The following is a 12,725-nucleotide window of genomic DNA, read 5'->3' as shown; positions in this document are numbered from 1 at the left end:
TTCGTTATTGCTGCTAGTTGGCATAATTTTCTTCAGTTATCGTTTGTCTCGTCATGAATATATTCTTTCCCTGCTACTTCCTTATACTGTTTTTCTTTGTCTACTTTTGCATTGAAGTCACCAACCATTAGTACTATATCATTTCTGGGTAATCTTTCATATTCTTCGAGTTGTTCATATAATTCAATTTTATCATTTTCTGGGGGTGCATATATGTGTTTATGATTGTCATATTGGCTTGTTTGTTTTCTATTTTTTTTACAAGTAATATATCAAAGTAAACTTCTAGAAATGTCTGACTTTACCCTTCACTACCAAGACTCTTGTTCAAACACCAACTACTATTTTGGTTGAGATACACCCTGTATCAAAGATACCTGCTATTCTTTTCAAGAAAAAAACAAAAGGGTGTGACAATTGACATCAACTTTAGATCGTCTGCGTACATAACAATATGTTTAGACTTGTTGAACAACATATTTTTATGGGTTTACAGACATTTTTCTTATAACATATTTCATATACCTATTATTTAAATAGAGTTGGAGACAGCTCATCTCCCTGTTTTAGCCCCTTAGTTATCTGAAAGGGATTTGTCAACTGGTTTTGGATTCGTACTCGCGCTTCTGTGTGGATCATGGTGGCTTGAACTGATACAAATTTTCTTGGTATTCCAAATTCTCAGATAATGAATTACTTACATATATATCTTCTTTTTTTTTTTCATATTCAGTACCCTGTCCGATTATCGAACTGATGATCATTAGTAAAAAAAGACTCTTTCAGTTTAATCTATTATATAATTAATACAAAGTTGAAATAAATGTAAAATACAGAATTATAAAGGAGTTCATACTTAAATATTTCATACATATATACATTTACACGATTATTATAAATATAGCGTCGGTACATGATCTTCCCGACCTACAACCTTGTTCAGCCTGAAATTATAATATTAGCAGAAGAACAACAAAGTTTTAGGTCGGTAAGATCATACACCGAAGCTAAATTTATAATGAAATTCAAGAAAAATCATTAAGATACAACAAATCGGCATATTTTTATTTCGTGTACCTTAAGAAGGCATTTGACAGGGTCAAATTAAAGGACGTTATCAATTTATTCTACGCAAGAGTTTAGGAATAATTAAAACGATCGAAAATATCTACCAGAACAACACAATACAAGTAAAAGTAGAAGAAGAACTAACTGACTCAATTGAAGCTGGCAATGGAGTACGACAGGGTGACTCTCCGAGTCCTCTATTGTTCAACCTGATCATGGATTAAATAATAAAAAAAGTAAGAAGTAAAAAAGGATACCAAATGAGAGGAAAACAACTTAAAATAATCATCTATGCAGACGATGCAATACTAATCTCTAAAATGAAGATGATTTACAACGTATGCTGCATCAATTTAATATAACCGCCAGAAAATTTAACATGTTAATTTCCCCAAAAAAACACAAAATGCATGGTTATTACAGCAAAATTTACTAAGATGTAAACCGGAGCTGGAGGGTCAGATAATAAAACAAGTCATGGGGTTCATAGCCATCACACTATATAGCTACGGAAATCTCGAAACAGCAGTGGAAGATCAAGTGAATAAAGCAAACAGAGCCGCGCAGGTTGCTCGAATGAAACAATATGGAGAAATAAACATATCGGGAAAGAAGTGAAAGGCAGAATTTACCAAAACAGTCATCAGACCAATAATGGCATACGCGGCAGAAACATGACCTGATACAAAAAGGACAAAAAGAATGCTAGAAACAGCAGAGATGAATACTCTTCGAAAAATCGGTGGTAAGACACTGTGGGATAGAGCTAGAAGTGTAGATATACGACGGAGATGTAAGGTGGACAACATTAATAACTGGGTAAAGAACAGAAGAATAGAATGGAACGACCACATAAGCTGAATGACAATAAATAGAGCAGTAAGGACGGCGAGAGACGGTTCCCTAATAGGAAGACCACGAAAACGATGGAATGACAACTTACTGGAGGCACATCGAAAAATAGAAAAAGTGTCTACAAAAAAGCAAGGAGAAGAAGAATTACACGATTAATGTTGTCAATTAGTAGCAAGTTAAATGAAATCATTAAAAATTTAAATACGTCATAATTATATTATATAATATATATATACATATACATATATATATATATATATATATATATATATATATATATATATATATATATATATATATATATAATATTATATAATGTATAGAGAGAATAATTATTAACAAATAATCGAAAATTAAAATAAAATAATATTATTACAATTACTTCGTGGTATACATAAAGCTAAGATTAAAGATTTCCTAATCACAAAATTATTTACGAAAAATTACTAAAATCTGTTTTTAATTTTATCGTTGGAGTAGTACTAGTTACTTGTTGGTTAATATTAATGTCATTTTTAATTCTGCATTTCTGAGTCTGCTGATTTCGTATGGCATTTTCCAGTTTTATTCGAAGATCCTTAGAATGCAACATCATTCGCTTGAATTCCTAAAAGTGATTAAACCATGTATGCTCTACTTAATAAAAAATAGATAAATTGCTGATCCAAAGAACAGACCTTTCTGTCATTTTTTTGTTTACCCGAAATTGTTGAAAATGCAACAGCTTTTTATTTTACACAACTGTTTTAAAACATTTAAAACTGTTTAAAAGATATTCAAAAAATTAGAGCATTAATTAGTTCAGATAATAACAAAAATTTAAAAAAAAATGTGGAGACCTAAATAGGAAAAAAGGGGTTTTGCCCCCCCCTCCACTGCCCTGTTTTATTAATAATTGTCCATATAGTAACTGGAGAAACCTTATCACAAAATACGAAGATTTAACCTAAAACACTTAAATAAAATATGGTTCCTATTCCTTACTGAGTTACAGGGTGTTTTATCTAAAAATTTAAAAACTATTTTTGCTCAGCATTTTAAAACTGTTCGACGTATCCTTTTCATACTTGGCATAAAGTGCGACTACTAGACACTCTACTAAATTATGATAAACAAATGTTTCTAGCTACTACCAGAGACGTACGACAGGGGATGGTAAATGGTTGACCCTTCGCAAATTCTACGCCACTGGAGAAATTACTATTTTTGTGCCATTTTTAGATTCTACAATACTTTCTACGTAAATAATATACTCTTCATTGGTAACGATAAAGTCATTAGTTTTCGAGATATTTGAAGTTAAATATGAAACGGCACAGTTATTTTGATTAATTTATGATATGATTCATATGATTAAAATATAAAAATTATTTGTACCTAGTACTTTAAAACTATTTGGCGTATCCTTCTCATACTTGGCAGAAAGTGTAGGTACTGTACACTCTACTAAATTAAGATAAATAAACGTTTCTAGCTACTACCAGAGGCGTACGACAGGGGATAGTCGCTGGTTGACCCTTCTCAAATTCTACGCCACTGACGAAATTGATAATTTAGTATAATTTTTTAATTTTGCAATAGTTTTTATGTAAATAATGTACTCCTCATTCGTAACGATAAAATGATTAGTTTTCGAGATATTTGAAATTAAAAATGAAGCGACACAATACACTGATCAAAATAACCGTGTCGTTTCATTTTAACTTCAAATATCTCGAAAACTAATGACTTTATCGTTACGAATGAAGAGTATATTATTTTCATGGAACGTATTGAAGAATCCAAAAATTGAACTTAAATAGCAATTTCGCCAGTGGCGTAGAATTTGGAAAGGCTCAACCATTCACTTTCCCCTGTCGTACGCCTCTTTTAATAGCCATAAACGTTTGTTTAACATAATTTAGTAGTTTGTACAGTACCTATACTTCCTGCCAAGTATGAAAAGGATACGTCGAATAATTTTAAAATGCTGAGCAAAAATAGTTTTTAAATTTTTAGATAAAACACCCTGTAACTCAGTAAGGAACCACATTTTATTTAAGTGTTTTAGGTTAAATCTTCGTATTTTGTGTTAAGGTTTCTCCAGTTACTATATGGACAATTAATAATGAAACACCCTATTGGGAGGAACGCACCAAAATTTAAGACTGTGTAATATACAGGGTGTAACGAAAATATAGGTCATAAATTAAATCACATATTCTGAGACCAAAAATAGTTCGAATGAACCTAATTTACCTTAGTACAAATATGCACATAAAAAAAGTTAAAGCCCTTTGAAGTTACAAAATGAAAATCGATTTTTTCGATATATCGAAAACTATTAGAGATTTCTTATTGAAAATAGACATGTGACAAATAATTATAGTGAAATTTGTGTACCCCATAAAAATTTTATGGGGGTTTTGTTCCCTTAAACCCCCCCCCAAACTTTTGTGTACGTTCCAATTAAATTATTATTGTGGTACCATTAGTTAAATTCAATATTTCTAAAACTTTCTTGCCTCTTAGTATTTTTTCGATAGGGCAGTTTTTATCGAGTTGTGGCTTCTTCTTTAATATGTTTGCATAAAAATGTTATGGGGGTCTTGTTCCTTAAACCCCCCAAATGTTTGTGTATGTTCCAATTAAACTTTTACTTCGGTACCATTAGTTAAACACAGTGTTTTTAAAACTTTTTTGCCACTTTGTATTTTTTCGAGAAGGCACTTTTTATCGAGATATTACTTCTTTTTTAATATGGTTCAAAATATACCTAAAAATGTAAATCTTAAATAAATTTTCATATTATTACCAAGTCTCCATAATCGTACTTAGCCATATACAAATATGTGGTGGATTTGACAAATATTCAAAATATCTCGATAAAAACTGACTTTTCGAAAAAGTACTAAGAGGCAAAAAAGTTTTTAAAATATTGTGTTTAACTAATGGTACTACAATAATAATTAAATTGGAACGTACACAAAAGTTTGGGGGGGTTTGAAGGAACAAAACCCCCATAAAATTTTTATGGGGTGTCCAAATTTCACTACAATTTTTTCTTAAGATACTACTGCCATAGGAATGCCACATGTTTATTTTCAATAAAAGATCTCTAATAGTTTTCGATATATTGGAAAAAATCGATTTTCATTTTGTAACTTCAAAGGGCTGTAACTTTTTTTTATGTGCACATTTGTACTAAGGTAAGTTAGGTTCAATCGAACTATTTTTGGTCCCAGAATATGTGGTTAAATTTATGACCTGTATTTTTGTTACACCCTGTATATGTAATAATAACAAAAAATAACTCATATGTTGTTATTCGATTTTCATTTGTTTCCGAGATACAGGATGTTAAAATTTTTCTTACAAACATGATTTATTTATTACTCTAAAACCGGTTGAGAGATGCAAATGAAAATTGGTGGGTTTTAAGACGTAGTTATTGCACATTTTTTGACATACAATTAAGAATTTTATATTCACCATTGGCGCGCATACGAGTAATGGTATGAATTTTTTTAAATAAAAAAATAGTACGCCACTGAGATATTTCAAATTAAAAATTATTTTTGAATTCCCCGTTCAATTTCTGACAAACAATCTATCTTCCCGTTTTTTTATACGACGCTTCGTTTTCATGCAAAAAATAAAATATCTTAACGCTTACAGTAATTCGAAATAACTTTCTACACATTCATATAGAAACTTCGTGGAATACTGTGTCGTTAAGATATTTTATTTTTTACATGAAAACGAAGCGTCGTATGAAAAAACGGGAAGATAGATTGTTTGTCAGAAATTGAACGGGGAATTCAAAAATAATTTTTAATTTGAAATAGCTCAGTGGCGTACTATTTTTTTCTTTAAAAAATTTCATACCATTACCCGTACGCGCGCCAATGGTGAATATAAAATTCTTAATTGTATGTCACAAATGCGGAATAACTACGTCTTAAAATCCACCAATTTTCATTTGCATATCTCAACCGGTTTTAGAGCAATAAATAAGTCATCAGTTTGTAAGAAAAATTTTAACGACTCGTATCTCGGAAACAAATAAAAATCGAATAACAACATATGAGTCATTTTTAGTTATTATTACTTAAATTACACAGTCTTAAAGTTTAGTGTGTTCCTCCCCACTCACCCTGTATATATTTAAAGTAACAATACTCTGTTCGATTTAAATTTGACTAGTACCACTAAGATCTTTCTTGTATATACTCAGTACTTAAAAAATGGAACAGTACGTTCTTTGGATACGGTATTAATTTTACCTGTGGGTATTTTGGTCCTATTTTCATTAACCATTGCAAACTAACATCATGCAGTGAAGAAGTATGTTTATTCTTTATGGTAGAACCAGGAGAAAGGTAGCTTACTAAGGCCGGTACCAACAACGTCAACATTTGTAGACCTAGGTACAAACAAAATATGAATGTTAAAAAATTGTTTCAGCATCAAATAATATCACTTGTGATATTATTCAATTCTAATAATTATGTCTACTAATAGAGAAGTATTGAATACATAACATATATGGCAGTTAGGCCTGGATCCCGCGTACCAAAAAAAGTTGATTAATAGCAAGCTGAAAATTTGTAAATAGCTTAACGGTGTCTAGACGGACAAACTTTGATGTATGGGAACACTGGAACAGGGGAAGTTTTAATTGTGGAATGTGATTTTAATTGTGGAACGTGTCATCCTGACAAGTTTATGATTGTGAAAACTAGCAGGTTATTTTTAAGTTTATTCAATAGCATACTTATAATATATGCAAAATTTTTATCCGACAAATATATTGGGCGTTTTAATAAGTCGGATACGTAACAAAATTATAAGTTTAGGGGAAGATACTTCTTCTCGTAACAACAATGAATCGAAAGAAGCGAAAAGAAACAAACCAAGAAGGCATCTTATAGTAGGCAAAAATGAAACCAGTAAAATAAACGGCAAAGAATTTAAGGGAGTTCCAAAAATGGCAAATCTTCACGTATACCGGGTGGATCCACAGGTGAACGCAAATTACCTACGAAATATGTTACAACCACACTTTCCAGAAGTAACTTGTGAGGCTCTCACTTCGAAACATCCCAATATATATTCGTCATTTAAGGTAAGCATTTATGAATCTAATTTCCAAAATGCTATGGACTCTGATAAATGGCCCCATGGAGCATAATATGTCCAGCGTTTTTTATACCTTCAAAGAACGCACCAGACAAATTTGACATAACCAACCACGCTGATGAATGTACTATAAATAATAATCAGCTAGACTCTTTAAAACATTTTAAAATCATAAGTGTTAACTCTCAATCAAATGTTCAAAATAACCTAATTCAACTAGACACGGTAAGCATGTTTCATGTAAATTTACAGTGTATATCAAATAAAGTCGATATGATTAATGCTTTTCTTGCGGATAAAAAGTTCTATGACGTCATATGTTTTTCAGAGCACTGGCAAACTGAAGAAAATCTAAAATTAATTAACATCTCGGGCTTTTCACTAGCTAACTTTTTTTGTAGGCTTAAAAAGAAACAAGGTGGAGTTGCATTTTATGTAAAAGAAAATCTTATGTATTCTTCTCTTAATGTAAATGAATATAACGTAGAGCAAACTTCAGAGTTTTGTGCAATTTATATACCTTTAATAGAAAACCAATGTTTTAACTGTATACAGATCAGGTAATGGTGACTCTGACTTGTTTTTGGTGAATTTTGAGAATGTCATAGCGTTCTTACTTAATAAAGCAGACAAACTGATTATACTTGGAGATTTTAATATAAATTTTAAAGTTAAATCTGACTCTTCTTATGATATTCAAAATCTGTTAATGTCATTTGGTCTAGAAATAACGATAAACGATTATACTAGAATCACATCTCAGTCCAGTAGTTGCATCGATAACATTATGACAAATTTTTCTGAAAATATCTATAGAGTGGGCGTAATGAACCTTGTTTCTCTGACCATCGAGCACAATTTATATCTATTGATTCTGAGCTTAAAGTTGTTGATACTAATCAATCACTTCAACGGTCTATTACTTCTTCTGGTTTGCAGAAGCTTAAATATGCACTAGCTAGTACAAAGATGGACTTTTTCTATGACACCAATAACGATCCCGATGTTTTGATGTTCTTTCTAACTTAAACTTATAACAACTTAATATTAAAGTTTTTTCCATTAAAAAAAGTACGACAAACTGCTAAAATAACACCCGTGCAATGGTTTAATGACGAATTAAGGTCTTACAGATCTAATCTTTCTCTCATTAAACACATTACAGATGTCACTAAGGATCCCGATATTTTCAAACTATATAAACAACAAAAATATGAATATAATCGGCAGTTACAAAATGCTAAAAAGTCGGCTTACTCTGATTTTATTACTAACTCCAATAATAAACCTAGAGACTGCTGGAAAATATTAAACTTCGAAAGAGGCAATACAAGATCCAGTTCGGTACAACCAGATCTATCTCCAGACGAAATAAATCAATTTTTTATTACAATCGCAGAGAATATAATTACATCCCTTCCCACTATTAATAACGATATCCTCTTCAGTTACAGAAATTATCCTTCCCCGAGCAAGTCCTTTTGTTTCCGACCCGTTGTGGAAGATGAGATTTCTCAAATAATTAAATCTCTTAATAATTCCAATTGTAAGGACGTTCACGAAATTAATAGCAAGGTTTTAAAAGAAACTTACCAAATAGTTTTAACACCTTTCACTCATCTTATTAACTTAATTATATCAACTGGAGTATTTCCAGGAGCACTAAAGTACTCAAAGATACTACCTATCTATAAAAAAGCTGATTCCTCGAAAACTGACAATTACAGACCCATAAGCATTGTTTCTACATTCGGGGAAAGTGATTGAAAATGTGATCAAACAACAATTATATTCTTATTTTGAGTCTAAGTTATTTTAGCAACTCGCAATATGGATTCAGAAGTGCTCGTTCTACTACAAACGCGGTGTATAATATTGTGAGCGAGGTGATTGAGGGGCTTGAACGTGGCAATCGCATAGCAATTTCTCTCTGCGATTTGTTGAAGGCTTTTGACTGCGTTTCACATGACCTTTTGCTCCACAAATTAAATTATTATGGAATCAGAGGTATCCCTCTTAAGCTTATCTCTTCGTAGCAATTCAACAAATGCTCTTCAAATTTTCAGGATGCAAAAGAAAGCTATCCGGATTTTACCAGGAGTTAGTTATCTGGAACATTGCCGACCTCTCTTTATCAAATTAAAAATTATGCCGCTACCTACTCTGTTGATATATCAAGTTATGACTGAAATTCACAGAAAACGGGCCCATTTAATAAAGCAGTCTGATGTTCACATTCACAATACGCGAAACTTTCACTATTTGCGAACAAATCGCTGTAGATTGCGTCTTTCAGATAAAAATTGTCTTAATTATAACTATTACAATATTTTACCAAAAGATATTAAACAGCTAAGCTGTAACAGTTTTAAAAAAGTCATAAAAAGGTATCTGTTGAAACATTGCTTTTATTGCTCGGAAGAATATATGAGGCATTGCAGAACATCCACTGAAATGCTTACCGTGACACAAAATATTTTTTGTTAATCTATGTTCTTTTTTGTGATATTTATAAGTTATGTTTTATATTTCTATTTTATATACCTTGTAATTTTATATACATTGTAATTTTTATATACCTTGTAATTTTGACTTGCTACAAACAATATTTTTGTAAAGTAGTTAAATAAATCTATCTATCTATCTACCTACGTAGAACATTTCAAATGACAGGAAACCTGTAACCTGTTCCACAATTAAAACTTCCCCTACTCCAGTGTTCCCATACATCAAAATTTGTCCGACTTGACACCGTTAAGCTAATAACAAATTTTCAGCTTGCTCTTAATCAACTTTTTTTTGGTACGCGTGATCCAGGCCTAAGTGGAAACACTTATATAATAAAAAAGTATAATTTCAGCTATTATAATTTACCTTTAGTAAAAGTCGACTAATAAAAAATAATAACAAATAAAGTCAAGAAGACTCCAATTGGCAGGACAACTCAGAAGACATTCTGACGAAAAAACGGTAAGGCTGGTATGGGAAGAAGTCTTAACTGGAACAAAACCACGTGGACGCCCTCTAGATAATATAGCAGGAGACCTGAAAGCTATGGACGTGGAGAACTGGATGGAGATTGCTCAAGACAGAGAAGAGTGGAGGCATGTTGTCGAGTCGGCTAAAACCCACGAAGGGTTGTAACGCCACGGAGTAAGTAGGTAAGTAACAGTCGACTAATATTTTGATATTTACATTAATTTTGATTTAAAAGACCAACATTCATAATTTCAGATATGGACAGTGTTATTCACCATATTTTGACCCCCTATAAACTGCTTTATTTACAGAATTAGAAAAAAAAAATGTAAAATACAAAAGTTATTCCATTTTTAAATTATGATTTTTTGACGTATATGTCATACTATAGTTTATTTTTTAACCAGGAGGAGTAAACTAAAAAGACAGATTCACACCCAAGAAAGTCACTAGAATAATGACCAAATACATCTTCTTTTTTGGTTGATCTAGTCGGCCCTCAATTGTAACCCATAAATATTATATTAAATTAATATGTCGCTAAAGAGTTCCAAAAACAACTGCTTTTTATATAAAAGCAGACTAACAATCAAAAAATTAAAGGAATAACACAAAAAACTCAAAAATCGCCGATATAACTTAATTAACCTATAAAATGGCAGAAGTGTCAAAATTTGATAAATGTCATTAGTATCAAAATTTTATAAAAGTGGCGTAAACTTGCCTGCGGTTGGACCAATTACAAACAAGCAATACAGCGGGTAAATTTGAATCACTCCTCTTGGTTAAAAAACAAACCATAGTGAAGTCCCATCTGGGCGTGATAACGTAATCGACTATTTTTTTAAATGAGAATAGGGGTCGTGTGCTAGCTCATTTGAAAGGTTATTCTAATCTCTATTCAGTAATATAAACATTAAGATAATTATTTATACAGGTTGTCCAAAAAAAAAATTTAATTAAATTAATTGACACAAAAAGAAGAATGTATGTAATTTATTGATTTTTAAAATACATTTTACTGCTGTCAAAAAACAGAAATAAATGTTTATTAAAGAAATACTTTGAACTTAAATTCAATGTTCGAGTTGCCACCCATCTACCTCTTGGCAGTTTAAACATTAAATTTAAGCAAAAAGCAATGTTTATTTCTGCAATATACTTTTATTTCTGTTTTCTAACAGCAATAGAAGATATTTTGAATTAAATCAATTACATACATTCTTCTTCTTATGTCTATTTACATAATTAAAAAAAAATTTGACACCCTGTAAAAATAATTATCTTAATGTTTATATTACTGAATAGAAAATTGAATAACCTTTCAAATGAGCTAGCAGACAACCCCTATTCTCATTTAAAAAAAAATAGTCGATTACGTCATCACGCCCAGATGGATGACGTCACTAGTATGATATATATGTCAAAAAATCATAATTTAAAAATCGAATAACATTTGTATTTTACATTTTTTTCTAATTCTGTAAATAAAGCAGTTTACAGGGGGGTCAAAATGTAGTGAATAACCCTGTACTTCTTCGAGTAAAAATTTTTCAAATTTCTAAAGGTTTAGCGTATCTAGTAATCGCCATTAAGTTATAAATCTATCTATTAAGTAGCCTTTTCTTTTTTGTATTTTGTTTTGTATTTAGATCGATTAAGCAGTAGATAAAATAAAACAGCAATAGTGTATGGACAATACGAGTAGAAAAAGTGAAATTAGTTTGTATATACAAAAAACAAAAGTGATAATTTACAATGTAGAAAATATAGTCATAAAACTAATCGCGCAGACTATGAACATGAAGATTTTGAATCAAACTCGTCTTTCTCCTAACGCAGTTCTGCATGAAACCCGTCTTTCTACAACCGACCAAATAACTTCCACCCCCAACTTAAGGGCTTACATAGGTCTTGCGGGTAAAAAAGTGACTTTTTAAAAAAATTATATCTTGAAAACTAAAAATTATTTTTATTTATGATTGGAACATGTAAAAGTATAGTACTTTAGGTACTCTCAAAAAAATTTTCAGCCAAAAATATTCATTTTTGTAGAGTTGACTGCAATTTTTCGACAACAGCCCTTTTTTTGCGGTGGGCAACATAACTAAGTCCCGTCTCATCTGAAATAAAAAAATCAAAAAGTTTCTTGTAGTTTATACTTCTGGCTAGTGAATGAACGAAGAAAAAAAAATGAAATTTGAAGATTTGACATAAGTTTTAACACGTTTTCGACACCAATTTTTCTCATTTTTTCAAAAATGACCATTTTTTAAGTAGTTTTTTTTATAAAACAAAAACAATTTCACCTAATAAAAATTTCTTCGTTCATTCACTAGCCAGAGGTATAAACTACAAGAAAATTTTTGATTTCAGATGAGACTGGACTTAGTTATGCTGCCCACTGCAAAAAAGGGCTGTTGTCGAAAAATTGCAGTCAACTCTACAAAAATGAAAATTTTTGGCTGAAAATTTTTTTGAGAGTACCTTAAGTACTATACTTTTATATGTTCCAATTATAAATAAAAATAATGTTTAGTTTTCAAGATATAATTTTTTTTAAAAGTCACTTTTTTACCCGCAAGACCTATGTAACCCCTTAAGTTGGGGGTGGAAGTTATTTGGTCGGTTGTAGAAAGACGGGTTTCATGCAGAACTGCGTTAGGAGAAAGACGAGTTTGATTCAAAATCTTCATGTTCAT

The 12,725-nt window shown here is 31.0% G+C and overlaps 1 protein-coding gene across 2 annotated transcripts in view; it reads right to left on the bottom strand.

The window, feature by feature from the left end:
- Positions 1-780: 780 nt before the first annotated feature.
- LOC126893269 (HEAT repeat-containing protein 5B) overlaps positions 781-12,725 on the bottom strand; it is a 66,568-nt gene continuing 54,623 nt past the window's right edge. For both annotated transcript variants that reach the window (XM_050663283.1, XM_050663284.1), the window contains 2 exons: positions 6,189-6,328; positions 781-2,530 (listed from right to left, as the gene is read on the bottom strand). In XM_050663283.1, the coding sequence (XP_050519240.1) occupies positions 2,357-2,530; positions 6,189-6,328 (314 nt within the window). In that variant the 3' untranslated portion in view covers positions 781-2,356. The remainder of the gene's footprint in view (positions 2,531-6,188; positions 6,329-12,725) is intronic.

Source organism: Diabrotica virgifera, chromosome 10 (genome assembly GCF_917563875.1).
Source record: "Diabrotica virgifera virgifera chromosome 10, PGI_DIABVI_V3a".
NCBI lineage: Eukaryota > Metazoa > Arthropoda > Insecta > Coleoptera > Chrysomelidae > Diabrotica > Diabrotica virgifera.
Note: the sequence above shows the minus strand (reverse complement) of the source record. Positions and strands in the feature narration are given on the sequence as shown.